Source organism: Macrobrachium nipponense, chromosome 39, assembly GCF_015104395.2.
Source record: "Macrobrachium nipponense isolate FS-2020 chromosome 39, ASM1510439v2, whole genome shotgun sequence".
NCBI lineage: Eukaryota > Metazoa > Arthropoda > Malacostraca > Decapoda > Palaemonidae > Macrobrachium > Macrobrachium nipponense.
The window spans coordinates 16,696,291-16,719,085 of record NC_061099.1 but is presented as its reverse complement, the minus strand read 5'-3'; the positions used below and the strand labels follow the sequence as shown (position 1 = coordinate 16,719,085).

Sequence of the window (22,795 nt, the reverse complement as noted above, 5' to 3'; positions counted from 1 at the left end):
ATATATATATATATATATATATATATATATATATATATATATATATATAATATCTTTCCATTTTGCTCCATGGCATCACCTTTGTATATATATATATATATATATATATATTAATATATATATATATATATATATATCTATATATATATATTAATATATATATATATATATAATATATATATTATAAGAAACAATATTGTAGCAGGTCTTTTAAGTAGACCTAACGGACATATAATCCCTCAGCTGAAGCAAAAAAGGAACAATCTCCACTCATAGTTCATTTATCAGATACCTATTCCTGTTGCTTTTCTGTTAAAATGCTTGCCAAGTGATTTGATACTCGTCCGATAAATTGGCCGTTTACTGACATACATTCACGAACGGACATTCATGCTGTTTACTGTTGCTAACATTTCATATTGTTTCGATATTTGCTTTGGTTTGAATGACGATTGCGGGTGGGGGTGTGGGTGGGGCAGTGGCTTCTATTGGGGATAACTTTTCACGGACATTATTAGATACAAGATGGCTAATTGTTAGGTCGTGCCTGAGCTTGGTTTCTATTTCAATTATTCTCTCTCTCTCTCTCTCTCTCTCTCTCTCTCTCAAACCTATTGGAGTTTTTGCATAACATAGACGGTATTTACGACAGTAGTAAAGCAATAGATATAATCTGTGATTTCCAAAAGAGCCTTGACAAAGTCCCACACAAGAAACTCATGACAAAAATTAGAGCTTTAGGAATTGTCGGAGAAACATCGGACTGGATCGAAAACTGACTAACTAATAGAAAACAGAGTGAAAAATCAGAATAGGCAGATGTGACAAGCGGAGTTCCCCAGGGTTCTGTCCATGGCAGATGGTGAAAAATCAGAATGGGAAGATGTGACAAGCGGAGTTCCTCAGGGTTTTGTTCTTGGCCCGCTCTTGTTTTTTTTTATTTTAACGACATTGATGTGGGCTTGACTAACGCATAGCCAAATTTGCAAATGACACCAAATTAGGTGTAAATGCAGCAGACCCACATACAGTGGAAAGTTTAAGAAATTATCTAAGAAAAATGGGAAAGTGATAAAAAAGATGGCAAATGCCTTTCAACATGGATAAATGTAAAGTGTTACAAATAGGAACAAACAACCCTCATGCCAACTACATGCTGCTTGGGAATGACATAAATAGAGTAGAACAAGAAGAGGACCTTGGAACCAATATTACCATGAACGTAAAATCCACAAAGCAATGCATAAAATCTGAACAGAAGTCACAGAAACTAGTGGGATACATAAAGAGGCAATTCAAATACAGAAACAAGGAAATTGTGTTGTAGCTCTACACATATGCAGTAGAGTTTTGGTCATTATTACCAAGGACATAAATAGACTAGAGAGTCGGAACATGTATGACTTAGAAACAAGAATCATTCAAAATATTGAAAGGAATAACAAAAGTAGGCAGTAACCTTTTCACATTATACGAAAACCAGACAAGAAATAACGGATGGAAACTAGAACTGAAGAGATACACCACATCTCATTGTGGGAACTTCTTTACCTACAAGGTATGCGACATATGGAATAAACTGCCACCAGAAGTTGTAAACAGCAAGTGTGGAAGAATCTAAAAGAAAGCTAGACAAAATCATTAGGAGATTGTAAATGAACAGTAAAACCTGATCCTAGAGATGAGTGAGCACACGATGTCTCCTTAGATGGACTAACAAGTCTGAGACATCCTAATCCTTGTAACTCCTTGGAACTCTCTCTCTCTCTCTCTCTCTCTCTCTCTCTCTCACACAAGCGCGCGCACACACACACATACTCAAAACTTACCTCTGTCGTTGAAGCATATGGCGACATTATAGAGGAACAAGTAAGGACAATACAAGATGAAAGTGGTTATAGGAATGACGAACACCGTGATGAAGGCTCTGGTTCTGCCGCAGTAATTTCGAGCCTGTGCTGGGTAACAGACGCTGATGAATCTCTCGATCGTCAGAGCCAGCAGCATCACGACCCCGGTTCCTGTTGAGGAAGAAATTAGGGAAGGTAAGTTACTCTGTTGTGCAAATCATACGGAATTTCCTTTCGTTGCCTAATGACTCTGCTAAGAAAAAGCTTTCGACAAAGCAGCCTTTTACATCTTTATTATGGGAATATATGGAGTTATGTACATGGCTTCATTTTGTTTATTTGTTACCGTACTGAAGAAGAAAATAAGATATATTATAGTGTTGTGAGAATAATAAGAAATTGTATTCCTATGCCCAATGAATTTTTGACGGACCAGCCTTCTTAATCTTTACAAGATGTCAATATATACAAGGCTTCATTTTGGTTCTTTGTCATCGCATTAATGAAGAAAAAAAAAGGCATGTTACCATGTTCTCAAACTAAAATTATATTCTAGAAAAAAATAGACAAAACAACTATTCTCATATGGCAATGCACACTTGGCTCAGTTTGTTTATTTGTCACCGTATTGATGAAGATAATAAGGAAGCTGTCACGTCTTGTTGAAGATAATAAGGAAGATGTCACGTATTGATGAAGATAATAAGGGAGTTGTCAGATATTGATGAAGATAATAAGGAAAAATATGATATCGTCTTATCAGTACAATAGGAAGTTTCATTTCTTTACTTAATGACAACAACATTTTTTTTTTTACAAAGCACCCTTTTTCATTTTTACAAGATGTCACAATAACCGTGTGTCTTCATTTTCTTCATTTGTTATTGGCAGAAAATATAGGACAAACATGTCATCACGTTATCAAATCACAAGAAATTCCATTTCGTTATCTAATAACTCCACTAGAAACATTTTTTCAATGTCGCAATACACGTGATTTCGTTTTGTTTATTTGTCACAGCATTGAAAGAGAAAATTAAATATGTCATCACACGTTATCAAAAATTTCATTTCGTTACCTACTGACTCCACCAGAAATTTTTTGACAAAACAGCCATTTTCATATATATATATATATATATATAATATATATATATATATATATATATATATATATATATATATATATATATATAGATACGCACGTGGGTTCATTTTGTTTATTTATCACAGAATTTAAAAAGGGAACAGAGAAGGTATGTTATCACGATGTTATAGAATAATAGGAATTCCCATTTCGTTACCTAATGACTTTACTAGTAAATAGTTTTGTCGAAGCAGCCCTCTTCACCTTGACTATATGCCAATACTCGCGTGTCATAGTTTGTTTGTTTGTCGCCTTTGTCACCATATATAATAAAGGGAAGAGGAAACTGTCCAAAAGCTGGATTAGACACGTTCGTTACCGTGATATGTTTCACCCATCGAAATGATTTGAATGAGACTGGAAGGGGAGAGGCTGAGAATATGCATCTTGATGAGAAAAATGAGAGGTGTGTAATGTCACACAGAGACCGGGTATCTGATATGTCAGGGTATTTCGGTCAAAGTTTAGTTTAGTTGTAATGGAGTTAAAGCGCATATATATATATATATATATATATATATATATATATATATATATATATATATATATATATATATATATATATATATATAGAGGTATATATGTGTGTGTGTGTGCGAGTGTGTTTGTTCGTTGGTTAGTGTATGTATAAGTATTTTAACCCTGGGAGACGTACGTGAAATCACGTATCGCTTGAGAGCGGTATAAATTAATTCTGTCACCTATAAAAGAAAAAAAGTACAAATTGTTATAACTGAGACTCCATGACTTTTGCAAACATAAAAGGAAGAATGACTAAAAGGCAAACTTCCTTTTAGTATAAATAATTTTGTAACTTCACCATTTTTGTTAGCGGTGTTATTTTATCATTATTTGTTTTGTTCGCCATCCATCGCATCTTTTGGGTATTGTCTGGAAATTCCTGGAAATTCCGTTCTAATTTCATAGTAATTTTGGCTCATAAATCACCTGTAGCCTCTCTGCCTGACTCTTGTCAAGAGTTTTAAAATAAGGAATAAAAAATTAAGCATCTTACATTTATATTAAAGTTAAATGTCCACGTGATTCTAAGCCTCTTACGAATGAGTTCAAATCAGATGAATCTCATATATTCGTTTTCTATTTAATTGTCAGTTACATTGACATATATAATACGCATCACAAACATTGATAATATCAAATCTGTGACGTGTTTGCCTCTCTCTCTCTCTCTCTCTCTCTCTCTCTCTCTCTCTTCTCTCTCTCTCTCTCTCTCATACCTTAGCTAATGTGGTGTTATACTGAATATTTCTCTCTCTCTCTCTCTCTCTCTCTCTCTCTCTCTCTCTCTATGGGTGTGTTATACTGAATATTGTTTATTCATCTCTCTCTCTCTCTCTCTCTCTCTCTCTCTCTCTCTCTCTCTCTCTCTCTCTCTCCGATAAATAAATATTATGCGTAATGCATTTGAAGGCAAGTAAATATATCGGATGAAGCATTCATCTGAATATTTTCATTCACGCTGGCTACAGAAACAAGACACTTTACAGGAGATTCCAAATCATTATAGTGTAATCACAACACATTTTTCTTTTTCTTTTAAATAAAATCAATTCATTAACAAATGGTCTAATCCGTAATTTTCCATTTTTTGCTATATATGTCTATTAATTTCCTTATACAGCACTTAATTCCGGAGAAACTGCCTTTTTATTAACCTTAATGTTTTTCATCTGAAAATTCACGTCCTGGTTTTGTTTTGTTTTGTAAGATCATTGCATTTTACCTCATTAGTGATATTGCTGATACTGACAATTTCTGTTTAATTACAGCGTTTGTTCCGCAAATCAAATATATATATATATATATATATATATATATATATATATATATATATATATATATATAAATCATTTGAAATATCTAACAAAACTAAGACAGTTCTCAAAGGAAAATAAAGAACAACCACAATAAATGGAAGCTTCTTTAGCCTCAAAGAAATGACGAAACATAAAGGAAATTCCCACACAGAGTGCCAGAGTGACGATAACCTTTCGTTCTATGGGTCTGACCTTTACCTGATAAAGTTGACAGGTGTGTGTGGGAGTGTCCTGACAGGTGGGTGTTCTTTTAGGCTTTTATTTTCAACCTTTCGTCTCTTTACTATTTAATGGTTTCCAACATTATAAAAAAAGAAAACTTATTGAGAAGGAAAATTAATTTGAAAATGCAAAGAGTAAGTTAGGAGTAGTTTTGTACATTAAACTTGCGTTCATGCCAGCGAGAAGCATTACCCAGTGGATGCTAAGAATCTTATTTTGAATATTTTACTTCATTATTATCTATTGGTTTCTTAAGTATTAAAAAGAAAGCTAATTAAAGATAAAACGTAATTTGAACGTACAGAGTGAATAGCGAGTACTTTTCACCCATGTTACTAGCGTTGGTTGGTTATGTGGTTTAATCATATCGGTCTTCTGCCAGCAAGGACCATTGCCCCAATGGATGCTCAGGATTTCATATTCAATCTTTTGACATTTTTTTATTATTTACTGGTTTCTAAAATGATTAAAAAGAAAACATATAAAAAAGCTTAATTTGAACCTGCAATGAGGATGTTACGAGTGCTTTTTGTACATATTGCATCTGACGGATAGTTTGATGTTTCGTTAAGTCGGCCTCTTGCCAGCTAAGACCGCTGTCCAATAGATGCCAAGGTGTAGAAGGGACGAAGAAGCCTGATGTGGACCTCAGATCTCTGCCCTTAGAACAGGGACGATTTGCTACATTAACTTGAACTGTTTATCACTTAATTATATATAGACAATTAAATTTATAAATGACGTCGGATCCGACGTCATTTATAAATTTAATTGTCCGGGTTGTCCTGGTATTTACGTCGGATCGACCAAACGGTTACTAAAAGTGAGATATTCCAGTCACTTAGGTGTTAGCTACAGAACAGGACAAAGGATAACAAACCCAGAATTATCCAATATCCGCAACCACGCCAAAATATGTAAAATTAATATTGATAAAACACATTTCTCAATCATTGACAGCACTCCCAACAATTACTTAACGACACTTGAGTCATTATACATCAAACGACTGGTTCCTTCTCTATGCACGTGTGTCAGTTTTTATCCTTATACATTAAATAAATAACATACATTTTTACAAATACACATATACATACACACACACACACACACACATATATTATATATATATTATTATATATATATATATATATATATATATATATATATATATATATAGTAGTACTGGTAATCTTCTTAGGCACGATTATATAGTAATTCAGTTGTATTCCACATAGGAAAATTAAAATGGTATGTCTCAGAAAATGCCCAACAATTTCGTCCTCTTTACTTAATACACGCTCCAAGAAGAGGTCCATTGGAGGACGAAACTGTTGGGCATTTTCTGAGACATACCACTTTCACTTTCCTATGTGGAATACAACTGATATATATATATATATATATATATATATATATATGTATATATATATATATATATATATCAGTCGATACAAGGTGAAGGACAATCCTTTATTCCCATTATATGTACTTTTATTGTCGCGACGTTTCAAGACATAAAAGTCCCATTATCAAGCTAAAAGAGAGATAAAACAAAAGTTAAAATCACAAACTCGGAATATATACATATTAAAAGCTTAAAAAGTTAACAAATATAAAAAGCAAGTACAAGAGTAGGGAGGAGTCAATACCATAAGGTGCTGAAAGCACAGACCGAGTGACAATTCAGGCCGGGTCAGTTTCGACTTGAACTCACGAGAGATACAGAGGTGTTGAGGAAGACTGGGTGTTTAACTGCGGAACGAGTTGTTTAATGAAAAGTGATTTCTAAAATAGCTAAATGCTGTTCGTTAGGGGATTGGGCTATAATTTTAAAATCTTTGTAATTCATGTCATGTTTACATTTCTTTGTGTGTTCGCGTATACATGAAAACTCAGGATTAGTTAATTTGACACCTGTTCTATAACTAACGCCGCGATGAGAGTCTAATCTCACTTTGAGTAACCTCCGTGTGGAGCCGACGTACTTCCCTAGATTACATCTAGGGCAATTTAAATAGAATAAGACGACTCCTGAGGTCATCAGTGGACTGAGTTTCTCCTTGTGTTTAAACAGAGATCTGATATTCATTGGGTTGCAAGGTATTAGTTTTAATTCGATTGCAGGAAAAAAACTTTCTATTAATAGTTCCAATTCATGGTAGAAATTTTTGTTATGAATAAATGGGACACTTGCAAACAATCGTAATTTTGCACTGTTGGTATTTTAATTTTAGGATGGAAGATATTGTTAAAAAATTTGTACAGGTGTTTATAAAAAAGTTTCGATGGAAAACAATTGTCAGTGAAAAATTGGTGGAGATAGGTTATTTCATTGTGAAAATGATTCCAGTTAGACGTTATGTTGAAAGCCCTGTGAAAGAGGGTAGACATGGAGTTTAGTTTAAAATTATAAAAACAGTTGCTCAATAAAAATTTGATCCCAGGCCGGTAAACGTTTCCTTTCTAAAAACCGTGGTGTTAAAATTATCATCATATCTAAAAACGGTTACGTCTAAAAATGACAGTTTATTTTCCTTTTCATATTCAATTGTGAAATTAATGTTAGGATGTATTTCATTTGCATAATGAAGAAATTTGTCAGCCTGATCTTTATCTCTGAACAATAAGAAGGTATCATCCACATACCTATTATAAAATAATGGGTGGTAGGCCAAAGGACAGTTGTCCAGTATGCGTTCCTCCAGGGAGCACATAAAAATGTTTGCAAAGGTGGGACCCAAAGGGGATCCCATCGCCATACCATCAACCTGAATGTAGGCTTTGCCGTTAAAAACAAAGGCTGTGTCCTGCACAGCGAGCTCGAGCATTTTCTAAAATCCGTAAGGTTAAAATTATTAAAAGTGGCATCTGGGTCAGTAAAAATACGGCTAACAATAATATCAATGGTTTCTTCTACCGGTACATTAGTAAAAAGAGACTCCACATCCATGCTAACCATAAATAAGTCTGAATCCTGGGGTAAGATTTTTTCTTTAAAATGTTCTGAATTCTTACAACTATAGATATTGGTAGTTAAAGGCGCTAGGAGAGGCACAAGAAATTTGGCAATTTTGTAATTAGAAGTGGTATAGGAGGTGAGAATAGGCCTCATTGGTATACCTTCTTTATGGATTTTAGGTAACCCATACATCACCCCATAAGAGGCACCTGTGCTATATAATAAAGTATAAGTATTTTCACTAATGATTTTCGAGTCTTTAAGGTATTTCAAAAAACGGTTGATTCGATCTTCTATCTTAAAGATAGCAGAATATTGTGGTTCTCCTGTCTTTTTGAATTTAGATTCATCATTTAAGATATTTTCCATCTTTTGTATGTATTCGTATTTATTCAGTATTACAGTACCTTTTCCTTTGTCAGGTTTTGTTATTGTTAGGTCTTTTCGTTTCCCAAGTTCTTTAAGAATATTCAGGTCGTTCTTAGAAAAGAATGGAGTCCAACGAGCAGTTAAACTGTTAAAAGTTTTCTGAGCTATACCTTGTAGTTGTGATCGAATTTTAGGTACATCTACATCGAGGCGGAGGTTAAGAAGTCTAGCAAATAATGATTCCATAGATCCAAAGAATTGGTTATATGATGGTTTAAAACAAGGTAGGCAAAATTCCAGTCCCAAAGAAAGCAGAAACTCTTCTCTTTTAGATAATTTGTAATTTGACATATTAAATACAGTTTTATTATTGTTCGAAAAAGAAGGAATAAATACACCCAGTTTTCTCAGTTTTCTCTCGTGAGTACATCGGACCATTAATACATAATCAGCAATACATTTATTAAACAGATATTTAAAAACAATGCGATCAATGATGGATAAATTACCTGTTATGTTTAAAAATAAAAAAAACCGTTAGACAAACAGGTAATTTATCCATCATTGACTCCTCCCTACTCTTGTACTTGCTTTTTATATTTGTTAACTTTTTAAGCTTTTAATATGTATATATTCCGAGTTTGTGATTTTAACTTTGTTTTTATCTCTCTTTTAGCTTGATAATGGGACTTTTATGTCTTGAAACGTCGCGACAATAAAAGTACATATAATAAGATAAAGGATTGTCCTTCACCTTGTATCGATGATGTCTACTGGTTGATAGAACCGCCTTCAATTTTCACTATATATATATATATATATATATATATATATATATATATATATATATATATATATATATATGTGTGTGTGTGTGTGTGTGTTACATAAAAGAGGGCTATGATATGTTTTAAATATAAATTCTTATTTAATTGACCGATGACATGACTGATATACTGAACACCATAAACATCGTTCCCCTACGCCTTCAGCAACACGTCCATCAACTACTGTAGAGATGTATGCTTCTGATGTTCCCACATGCGAGAGTTTCCATGAGTCTACGGAGTTTTACTGCGCTTTTGGACTACGGAAATCGTCAGTTGTCTTCCACGGGGAGACGTTTTGCCTTTCTACAGCGTGTTTCATGTGTCTGTGCAGCTGCAGACCAATCACATACACGGGAGCGTGAGAAATTTCAAGATGAAGAAATGTTTTTCTACAATCAGTTGTTATTATAGTCCATATGCAAGCTGTTGAGATAATAATGTGTGATAGACTTTTTACTGCTAAAGACGTGCAGTTATCATAGTGTTTTATGAGTCGGCAAATGTGTTTTTTTATATATGAGCTGTTTTGTGTGTGCTATGGCTAGGCAGGTGCTAGCAATTCCAGGTGGCCGAGCTGCTGTTACATAAAAGAGGGCTATGATATGTTTTAAATATCATTGTAATATGAGATGCTGTGACATTTCTTAGAATGTGGAGAATCATCATCTAACTTCCTTAGAGACAGTGTCCGAGTGACAAGCCTTGGGAATGCTGACATGTCTTTTTGGGGTGGCTGTTATCAAAGTTGCTGTCTTAGCAGTTCAGTGCGATGTCCTGTCGCTATGCACGGGCGAGTCACAGAAGTGCCTTTGAAACTGGATACAGGCAGTTCTTGGGTGTGGACAGTATTGTGAGTTCGTGCATACGTGCGAGCCTTTTTCCTACACAATGAGATGTAGTATTACTATGAGGGATAGATCTGTGCAAAAGAGGCGAGAAGCTAAGATGGCTCCTGCAAAAGTGTTTTTAGAGAAGTGATAGTGCATACTGTGTTGAATGGGCGATTCTGGAGGACGGGGGATTGACCTGGAGAAAGGGGAACTGACTTAAATAATGTGTCATGGTGTTACTGTAGAGACTGTTGTGACTTTTCCAGTTTCATGACTAAAACGATTTTGGTTATTTTGGAGTAGAAATATGAAGTGGGGTTATCTGAGTTCAATCTTTTATCTAATCTTTTTGTTAAGAACCTGGGTTTATTTAGCTAATGCTTTGTTCTTAAATAAATGTTATTTTTGTAAGTTCCGTGTCTGATTTGATGGCCTAAGGGGGAGGTGTGCCGAGAGAGAGAGAGAGAGAGAGAGAGAGAGAGAGAGAGGAGGGGATGTTATCAGTTGCCTACCGCTTTGGTCCATCGCTACCTTTTAAAATATGAGAACGAGATTTTATAATCTTGTTATTATATCTATGCACACACACACACACACACGCACACACACACATATGTATACATACATATATATATATATATATATATATATATATATATATATATATATATATATATATATATACGTGTGCATCTATGCATGGCCGTTAATAAAATATGAACAAACTAAAAGTTTTTTATATTACAAATTAATAGATTTTTAATCTCGTCATAATGACTAATTAATTAGACAAATCTGCTTAATACCATTGCCAAACGTTTATCAATCATGATAATTCAAATAATCAGAATCTAATAGCTACAAATATTTGAAAACAGTTTATCTCAGTGAAAATAAACTATTTTAAAGGTTTATTCGTAGGAAGCTTACATTAATCCAAGATTTATTTCTCCTATTCAAATTCGCATCACGAAGAAATTTATTTTCCATTGAATTATAACTCCCTCCTCTACAGCTTCTCATTTGGAATATTTTTTTCCTTTTATTTTTTTTTTTCAACACCACGTTCCCTTTAACTCAATAATTACCATACGGCAGTCAGCTTCTTTGCAATTTTATAGCCTGACCGCATATTCCCGAACTGTAACCGAGTACCGGTCCTTACCCGAAAAAGCGGGACGCCATATCTTAAATGATTCTTCTTTCTTGACCCTACCCACCCTAACGAGAACTTGCGTCTGACCTGGATCTACTTCTGAAGGTTATCAACATTGTCAGCCCAAAAATTATGGAAATTTATCTATAACTTTCTTTTAGAAATATTCAGCAATAGACAGACAAACCTACGGTAATTAAGATTAAAAAAAACACAGACACACACATAAGCACGGATTTTTTGCTTTGTTTACGGCAATCTCCTTTATAATTCAATGTTCGGACTTGTATCTACTTCAGAAGTTTAGCAACGCTTCCAAGCCCCACAGACCATCGCCCAAAACGCTTATTGAAATTCCTCAGTAATTCATTGAGGAATTCGGCAAAAGACGGACAGATAAGACTACAATAACAATAAAAAAGAAAAATTAAATGCACGACAGAATACATGACCTCCAATTCTTTTTTCTGTGTTGGCTTGATTTTAAATATAGCTAAAGAATATCAAAAACTTTGTGGAGACTAATACTTACATATTACAATGCTTTTAAAAAATACGAGAGAACAACACACCGGTTTCACGTTGCTGGTTAAGTAACATGCACACGAAGAAAAAAACAAGAAACATACACAAGAATGAATACGAGAGTTAACACGTGAAATTGTTCTAACTTCTTCTTAGGGAAGTAATCAAGACAGGTTTCCGCTATTTGTAACTTGTGTGGAAAGAAACCTTTTTCGCTCTTTGACAGCCCTTGTTTGTTGTCTCACAAAATGATGAACAGCAGTATATATAATTACAGATAATGGAAAATAGACAGATAAGCAATAAACATTTTCATTTGAATTTTCCCTAACAGCACCTCTTATAATACTGCATCGCAACGACGGAAAAAGCCAAATTCTCACTTTCAATAAAAACAATTACTTGACAGGAAATTATATTCCATATTACTTTTGTATCACATATATTCAAATCCATTTTTCCCCCAGTACTTTTCTCTTCATACAATGGCAGTTATTGCCTCATTAGTTAGTGGTTTCATTCATGTGTATCCGAGTAGGGTGTCAAGCAAACGTGAATGCATTACTACCATAATGCAATTCTTGTATTTTAATACTTTACTTATTTTTATTTATAATTTTATTCTATATTTCGCTTTTCACTTACTGAGGGAGTAAGCTTACAAACTACTTTGTTGTTGTTGCTGCTGTTCTTGCTGGGGGAAGGGGGTTTAGAATAGGTCTATGGAAGAGTCTGAAAAGGTCTGAAAAAGATGTTTCGCGTTGAGTTAAAGATACAGGAATTTTAGGATAGGATATTTATTATATATTTATTAGAATTAATAATGCAAAAAATTAATAATGTGCATGTGAAACAGTACAGAAAATTATTTTTCTTATAAAATATAGCGTTGATGAAACAAGGCTCTATTTGACCGTAGTTTTGAGCCCGTTTTAATTTACGTTAAAAGCTGGAAAATGTATTGGTTATCACTTGTGCGTGAGGGGGAAATCTTGCACGCGTCCCGAGTAAGCTGGAGGTCGGATCATACCTTGCTTTGTCTATATTTTTCATTACCTTCTGTTACTTCTTCCTAATGAACACCATGTTATTTGGAAGCTTGGATTTCAAGTCAGTGACCCCTGCGGGCTTGTTCCATATGAATAGGGTTCATCTTTTGAATAATAATAATAATAATAATAATAATAATAATAATAATAATAATAAGTAATAATAATAATAAAATAATAATAATAATAATAATAATAATAATAATAATAATAATAATATAATAATATAATAATAATAATAATAATAATAATGTATTTTTTAAACACAGTGTATTTTTTTGGAAGCTGGCATTTTAAGTCGGTGGCATCTGCAGTTTTTGTTCCATATGAATAGGGTTCATCTGAATAAAAAAATAAATAATAAATAATAATAATAATAATAATAATAATAATAATAATAATAATAATATAATAATAATAATAATATACATTTAACTAAAAGCACATTCAGTACACATGGAGAGACAGACGCGGCAATAATAATAATAATAATAATAATAATAATAATAATAATAATAATAATAATAATAATAATAATAATAATAATAATAGTAATAATAATAATAATAATAAAGTACATTTAACTACTACTGCTTGCCCTTCTTCACGAACATACAGTATACATACACAGACACATAAAAAACCGACTTAACCCACTCGGACACTCGCAAGGAGAAACGTCTGTTGGTGAGGCTTCCGGCCCAGACGAGGAGATAGTGTTATCGTAATTTATATCCCTTTTATATCAGGCTAAAAGAAATTTATATCGACTCGGGAGTCCCTTTGGAACATGCAATGAGCTCCTGAAATTCGTGAATTTTCCAGCGTGCCGTATTTTGCTTCTTTGATAGTTCTTGAAAGCGAAAGTATGTATGTATGTATATATATATATATAGTATATATATATATATATATATATATATATATATATATATATATACATGTGCGTGTGTGTTTTTGATAGAGGAGTTAATATGAAAGTTGCCTCTTCACTAATAACTAGATTTTTCTTATTTTTATTCCTTTTGTAAATCTTTCCAAAAGATGTCTGGAACTATTATAAATTGATTCTTACTGTATTGCTAGGCAAGTGAGCTATGGGTCAGATTATATTTCAGTAAAAGTTTATTTGAACCAAGAACAAGATACGGATGAAATTCTTAATTTATATACTGTAGGAAATAGAAAGTTTCGGATTTTTGCTTATTGCAACAAAGCCTATGCAAAATCTGTTGAAAAAAAAATGGGACTAAAACTATATACGGTCTTTGAAAATCTCTGAAATAAAGAAATTCAAAAGATCTTAATTTATCCCTCATAATCTTACTTCATTGTTCCTTGCCTCAAGTAACAGCTTTTGACATATTGAGTTAGGCGTTATTAACAAATAGATTATGTACTGGTAATGAAGTTTTTGTGTATTCAATCAGCGCTTTCACGAGAGCTAGTAATAAATTGATATATTAACAGTAAATCGATGAAAAATCATGCATTTATTTTAGAGCAATCACTCAAAAACCATTAAGCACTCTTTATTAAAGCATCTCTTCGAACCAATATAAAAGATGAATGGAAGCGTTGCAGCAAACATTGTGTATCCCATGAAAATTAAATGCTCCAGTTCAGAAGGGGCATTAATTATTCAGTCACCCGGAAGAAATATTGATTGAGCAAAGGGTTTACATCATGGGACGCACAAACACAGAATGTTTATAGATTTTAATTAAATGCCTTGGTTAAGGCACATAATTTCAGGATGAACTTTAACAGAGGTGACTGAAAAGTAATATTACAATACGACACAATTTCTTTTCGTCTTTCTTTTTTCCTCTTTTATGTCTCTAGGCTAGATCTTTTTTCCCATTTTTAGTATACTTATAGCATATATGAATTTGTAATTGGTTAAATCTTATTTCCGGTTATCCAATGCATTTTTATATATTACATTTCTTAAAGCCAATAGTCCGATTTTCATATATCCATATCATATCCTTTGAGAAATAAACAAATTGATTAATATTTATGGTTACTACAACTAGCGACACATTATAAACAAATTGATATTATTTATTCTGTAGCAGCGAACGCGCGCCACATGATAGACATATTGATATTATTTATTCTATAGCAGCAAACGCACCTCCCAATATCTTTAATACCGAATCCCTGAACAAAACGTAAATGAAAAACTCAACACAAGTTAACACCAACAGCGTATTGTGACTTTTAATAAAAAACCTTAAGAAAAACTAAATACTAAGTAACACCCATACCTACTTACCAACAATAGTTTATTGGGACTTTGAATAAAAACCTGAAGAAAATCTAAATACTAGGTAACATCAATATCCCAGTGTGACTTTACTTAAAAGTCTTAGTGAAAACTCAACTCAAGGTATTATACCACCAACAGCTTATTGTGCCTTTTAATAAAAGCCTTAAAATGTTGACCTGAAAACTGTTTGAATACCGGGAAGATTATTCCTGCTCTCAGATGACAGATGATGCAGAACTATTTTTAATAAGTACCTGAAGTAAAATGTGAGAGAGAGAGAGAGAGAGAGAGAGAGAGAGAGAGAGAGAGAGAGAGAGAGAGAGAGAGCTGCTGAACGGAAAATAGGGTGATAAGTCAGGTAAACAGAAGGAAAATTATATTTTGCTTCCTCATAAATGCGAACTGTGTTAGTTGTAAACTTGACGGTTTTATGGGACAATAGGAAATGTTGAAACAAGGAGAGAAAAGACCCAAATCAGTTATCGAGGAATCGATTACATAGTTGTCGATATAGACGGAGAGAGAGAGAGAGAGAGAGAGAGAGAGAGAGAGAGAGAGAGCTGAATAAACAATATTCTGTGTGACCTCCGATAGTAAGAATTATTGAGAGAAAGACAGAGAGAAGGTAAACAGAAAATATTCTATAGATAACTAGATAAGAGAGAGAGAGAGAGAGAGAGAGAGAGAGAGAGAGAGAGAGAGAAGCGGCACTGTAGATAGCAAGAAATCTCTTGACCAAAGAAAGACTCACGCGCCACCCTCTGTCTGGATACTGTATCATTCCAAGCCCATGGAAACAGCGTAAGTGGAAACCCACAACAGAGAGAGAGAGAGAGAGAGAGAGAGAGAGAGAGAGAGAGAGAGAGAGAATATGGAAAAAAGTCGCAGGGTTAAACGTCAGGGGGAAGAGGTATTTACGGAAGAAGAAAAAGGAAAGAGGAAACAGTTAACAGAGTACGATGGTTTAACTTAAGGAAAAGGACAGGCAAAATTTTTCTTGTCTTCTTTTAGTCCATTTTATTCAATTTTAAATAAATTCGTTGATAACTATGAGAATGACATTTTACAAAGTTATCCCTTATATTAAACTGAAAAAGTAAATAAATAATATTAAACGATGCGTGCCTTTCATGAGTAGAATAAAACTTGATGAAGATATTCTTCGGAAGATATTTCCCATATTAAATAGAAGAAACCATTAAAAGTAATAAATATGAAACGATACTTCCATGATTAGTAGAATGAAATTCTATGAAGCTATTTCACTTATAAAATCGAAGAAATCTTTAAAAAGGAAAAATGAATCGTTGCTTTTATGATTAATGAAAACGCATGAATAGATGATTCTAAGAATGATTGACGAGCTTGTCAGGACGAGGAAAGAACAGATAATAAAAAAAGAGGCTACGTTGTTGACAGTTTTTTTCCTAACTACAGAAAAAGTGATATGGCAGAAAAGAAAATTTTTTTCTCTCTATCAACAGCTCTTGTAAAAAGTTTTAATGATGTACTTCTAAAATAGTTCTAAATAAAATATTTCACAAAAGTTGTAGTTAATTAAATGGTAGAAATAGCTAACTATTCAGTTACCCAACAAAATCAGTTCTTAATTAAACTAAAATGAATACCTTACAGTATGTTCTTAAAGACTCCACCCAGCGCCCCGCCACAAAAAAAAAAAAAAGTAAAAGACGAATAAAAAGAGACACCAAACAAAAAACACTGTAATAAATCCCTTTTACATATAGCAAATCAGAGTATTCTCCTATAAGCCAATGAATACTTTTAAATATAGCAGATCGAATTATCCTTCCTTAAGCGACAATAAAGCAACTGTGTATATATGAAAACAGCAATTGAATATGACTTACCAATACAGGAATTCCCGAAGTACAGGACGACGTGGGCGTGGAAGAAGGCGTTGCTGTAGGTATACCAGAGTCCTGTGTCGTGCACCAGGATTCTGTAGGTGAAGGGAATGGCACACAGAAGGGCGAAGAGAGAGGGCCGCTTGCATAACCTCGTGTGGAAAAACAAAAAGGAAAGTATTAGGAAATCCATATTAGAGAGAAAGATATATATATATATATACTATATAAATATATATATAGATATATATATATATATATTTTATTTATATATACACACATATATATATATATATATATATATTACACACATACAAATACATATATATATATATATATACGTATATATATATATATATATATATATATATATATATATATATATATATATATATAGATGTATATACACAAACATGTCTATGTATATGTATATGTAGATATGTATATATATATGTACATATATATATGTATATATATGTATATATGCATATATATATATATATATATATATATATATGTATATATATATATATATATATATATAGTATGTATATATATATATATATATGCATATATATTATATATATTATATATATTATATATATAGAGATATATGTATATATATATATATATATATATATATATATATATATATATATATATATTACAGATAGATACACCCAATGTAGCACGAAGGAACACGTGCTTGGGAATATCCTTAAATCCACGGTAGAAAGATGAATGAAAAACTGGGAACTTGGAACAAGTACTTTCTTAGTATATTCTACATTTTCAAGTTCACACTGAATATAATAGATGTTGTTTGAGATTAAGCTGGCCTTATGCCAGCACAGGTTCTTGCTCACAGACCTTTATATACAAAAACAGAAAGGGGGGAGGGGTTACAGATTGTTAGCCTGGGCGGAGTGCAGATTATCGAGGAATTATCCCAGTTAATAGCATGGCCTGCCTTAAGCAAATGATCAGCAATCCATTATTCGTTAAGCCTCTTGATATGGCATATAGAATATGAAGAAAATAACTGTATACCATTTTTGGATGTCATAATTATTATTTTTGTTTTAAATTATACAGGACACCCACGAATAATTTGCCATATATCCATTTTTACTCTTACCATGCTAAACAAATTAAGGTGTCAACATTTTCCAGTACTTATCTTAGATTTAGAATTTGTAATCCTGAAATTTTGGAAGATGAGCTTGAAATTATTGATAAAATGGGAAATTCAATGTTACCCTCCTTATTTTTTGGGACTTTGTAATAATAAAGCAAAAATGACATTAAAATACGACCAATGTTAACAAAGAACTTAATAATATTCAGTGTACCACTGTATCCTAATTTCATTCCTGCTGTACCCATTTTAAAAACTATTGATATTAACTTAGTATTTCAATATAATAATAATTTGAGAAATAAATTAATTAAGAATAGCCTGTCAAATTCAAACAATATTGTATACAGTATTCCTTGTAAAGAAAGTAATAAAATTTATGTAGGGCAAACATCCAAAGGTCTAAAAGGGAGAAGCTCTCAGCACAAATAAGCCTTATCGAGAGGCTTTGACGAATAATGGCATTGCGGATTATCGGCTTAAGACCGGCCATGCTATTAACTGCAATAATTCCTCCAAAATCTGCAGGGTCAAAGATCACCGCAAAAGAAATTGAAGCCAAGTAAAAAAAAGAATTTAAATCTCCATCCTGGATTGCCCCTTGATCCTCTCTCCTTGTCTCTTCTGCTTAAAGAACACACCACCCAGATTAACAAACTGCTATCCCGCCCCCTCTTTCTGTCTTTGTATATAAAGGTCTGTCAACCTCTATCATATTCAGTGTGACCTTGAAAATGTAGAATATACTACGAAAGTATTTGTTCTAAGTTTTCACTCACCTTTCTACCGTGGAATTAAGGACATATATATATATATATATATATATATATATATATATATATATATATATATATATATATATATATATATATATATATGTACACACATGAACACGCACACACACACACACACACACACACACATATATATATATATATAATATACATACACTTGGACAACAGAAAGACCACGCATCTCAATTTTACTCCTACCATCCCGAGTGTATGTATAACAAAATTGGCATTTATTACGCAAAGTCTGTTTCAAGCAAGACAAGAATGAGAATAGCTTATGCGGGAAGGCTGTAGGATTACCTGTCATTTTCTTCTCTCTGTGATGGAATTTTTAAAAACACATTTGTATCTTATGGGAAAGTAATCAAGGGATTAATAAAAGGTATCTAATTTGTATTTCTGTCAATGAAAAAAAAATTATTGTTTTCCCTGATTAAGCTAATGACATTCATTGTACAAAATGAAGGATATGTTTTAAAATATCATTTAAAATGAGACGATTAAAAGGACTTTATTGTTGGGAATTAATGTAATATTATATTCAAAATACTTGATTATTTCCTAAGACCCTCATCGAAGACATCTTTCACATTATAAATGGACATATTTGTGTGATATTTTAGACCCATTTTTGTTCATTGGAATTTTCTTAGTTTTTTCCCATTGATTGTTTCATTTCCCATTAATTGTTAATCATTCATTGTACATTTCGTCTATTTTATGGAAATTACAGGAATTTATTCTAACTTGTCATTATCCATCTTCCATCACGCGCTCTCTACTTGAACTGATTTTCATTTAGCTAAATTTGATCGAGGACAAAGATCTTAGAATCTTATTAGCTCCGTTGAAAAAGTGTTAATTTTTGCTTCTTGTTTAAAACATAGGGTATCCCAAAGCGTCCCAGTATTTATAAAACGAACTATACCTGAAAAACTGAACACATCTAAAAAGTTTAAAGAAGCAATGCTTTTGTTAACAGCGTAACTTTTCAGCTGTGTGCCTATTTTGGAAAGGTTTTCGGAGGACGAGGAAAAAGAGGTTTATGTTGTTTTTGTAAGGCTTTCATTTACATTAGTTCACGAGGTCCATATTAACGTCATAACACCTCTCATTCTTCCTTCTTTGGTGCTTCAGGAGGAACTAACAGATTTAAACACATCCTTTCTTGATAAGAACTCGGGCAGCCACTTTGAGTAAATGACGCAGAGCACTACATTTCTTTCATACGAGAAATTGTTTATTCTCTTGTTTTTGGCGACGACCCGAAAAGGTCAGGATCAGTTGGGATTTGCTCCGGAAAGCTTTGGCTAATAAATAAAGTTCATAGTCTAAAAATAAAAATGTCGAACGTTGTTGATATCAGAAGAAATTATTTCGTACAGCGGCGATTCAGCTGACTTAAATTACGTAACCAAAACTTGATGTGGTAATCAAGCGGGATTAAGTTTGTGACTTGCACAACACTGATAATGTTATCCTACTTGTTGGTTGTGATGCTGAAAATGGGCCCAGTGTCTTAACCGAAACTATCAAGTTCACGGTGAGAGACATTCCAACTCTACATGAAAAAAAGGGCAATCAATGCACATTCTAGCAACACGAACAACCAGGGAGAAGGAAGCCTGAATATCCCATTAAAAGCCATCAAACCCGGTAATACTGACTTCATTGCCACTCCAAAAATTATATTTTGAGCATAATTCCTCGTCAGAGTTATTCTTCTACTGATTCTCTTCATTCAGCTGCAAGATAACTGGTACTACACTTCGCTGAGAACCAGATATTCGTTGGCTCCCATGGAGATATAATCATGGAAAACTTGAGTAGAGATCTCGCAGATATTTTTTAGCATAATTAACGATGGCAAAGCAGAGAGAAACATAAAATCCAAGATAACATCGAATATCTTGCTAAGGAGGTAAGATGTGAAAATATGGATAGAGATATAGGTCATAAGAATAGTTGCTTTATGGAATATAGCACTGCTAAATAGCTCGTACAGGTCGTAAACCAAACGAACTCACATTTTGAAATTTACATTAGTGCCTGAATATTTGCATATTCCTCTCTCTCTCTCTCTCTCTCTCTCTCTCTCTCTCTCTCTCTCTGTATATATATATATAGGTGATATATATATATATATATATATATATATATATATATATATATATATATAATATATATATATTATATATATATATATATATATCTTCAACAATTTAAAATGGAGACAATGACACCATTTTCTTTAATAAGTATTGTCTTATCTTTACTCTGAACATCTCCATTTATTTTTTTCCTTCAGATATATATCTCAGGAGCGATTAAAGGATATGAGATTTTTTCCCCCATTTAATATTTACAGCCGACAGCAGTTTCTCCTCCCTGCGGCAATTCACTTTCCTTTAAATATTTTGAATATTAAGGAAAGTAAAAATGAAATACGACGTCACATGATGTATCGCTATTGGTCGCTCTCTTCTCACTCTGGATTCGGTCGTCCGTCAGGAAAGGTGGTCGTCGGCGAGCTCTTAATGAGTCTTCTGGAGTGTCGTTTGCATCTACCTGTGGAGGAGGGGCGTTGGGATGAAGGCATGGGCGTGGTTCCCACTCCTTGGGACTAGTCTCAGGAGCCATTTGTTTTTGGGTGGTGATCATATGGTCTCCATTGAAAAAGAAATAAAGTCTTTTACGATGAACACTGACCGCTTGCCATTCTGCTTTTTGAAGATTGTAGCAGTGTGATTCCCTCTGGATTTTAGTGTCGTAAATTAGCGATGGAATGTTATGTAATGAGGGCGACACCATCACTTAGTCAATTTCATCCTTTGTAGACCAGTAGATGGTAGACGGTAGAAGTATGATTCCCTCTGGATTATTTCAGTGGTCTCTGTCAGCGGTGGAATTTAATTATATAATGAGGACGACGCCATCAGCTATACACCACCATCGCCAGACGTCTAAATGTAACAGTAGATGATAAAACCGAGATAATCCTCGAAAGAACCTCCCATAAGGACGCACTCCTTTATACATCCCAGAGGACACCCTTCGACGACACCCTGCTCAAATATTTACAAAGAAGGACCAATTTATGTCGCATAATCGAGACCTCTTTCAGCAGGTACATGGAATCGTGATGAGCTCTCCCCTTGGAGTCATATTCGCCAACATGTATATGCTAGAAGTTGAGGTAGGGGCGGGGGATTCACCGCCCATCCTAGGCCTAGTATAAATTCCAGAGGTATACTGAGGGCATCTTCACCGCGACAATATGCCCTTCATGAGAACTGTGGCCTTAGATTCCCCGGGGATTATAAGAGGGTCCAGGGACCCTTCCCGATCCTGGATGTAATCGCAGACAAAAATGAACAATACAGCAATACAGCATAACAAAATCAACAAACGTAGGCCGCTGCCTGAATGCCTAGGGAGAGAGACCCGAACCCTACAAGCCGTCTACGTGAGAAGAGATATCACGAACGGTCAGTATAGGGAAGGCCATGCTAGGAGAATGAGACCCGGTCAGACAGCTTATCATTAATAACAGATAAAGCAGCCATCTGGTGGGAAGCTGTACCCGTAGGCTACTTCATAAAAATATTTATACATTTACATAAATATATGTAAATACACGTAGGTACACACACACACACGCACAAATATATATATATATATATATATATATATATATATATATATATATATATAGATAATTACATAAAAAAGGGAAATGTAATACATTCCTTATAATAAAAGCACAGCTCTGATCCAGGTCACAGGTCGATCGGGAAAAAGCTCCCAAAATTAGAGTTCTCGAACTGTGCGCGAATGCTAGATAATCATAACAACAAACACACGAACGAACATCCTCCTTGAGCTAGGAACTAGGTTCGGCTTCCACGAGAACTAAATAAGATTGTTGAATCAGCAGGACCT

General features: G+C 33.5%; 1 protein-coding gene across 1 annotated transcript in view; it reads right to left on the bottom strand.

The window, feature by feature from the left end:
• Window positions 1-22,795, bottom strand: part of LOC135209966 (probable G-protein coupled receptor B0563.6) — a gene marked incomplete in the record, with an annotated part of 385,379 nt that overhangs the window by 17,895 nt on the left and 344,689 nt on the right. Inside the window, 2 exon segments of the mRNA XM_064242692.1 lie at window positions 1,830-2,021; window positions 16,925-17,057. Coding sequence (XP_064098762.1) covers window positions 1,830-2,021; window positions 16,925-17,057 — 325 coding nt within the window.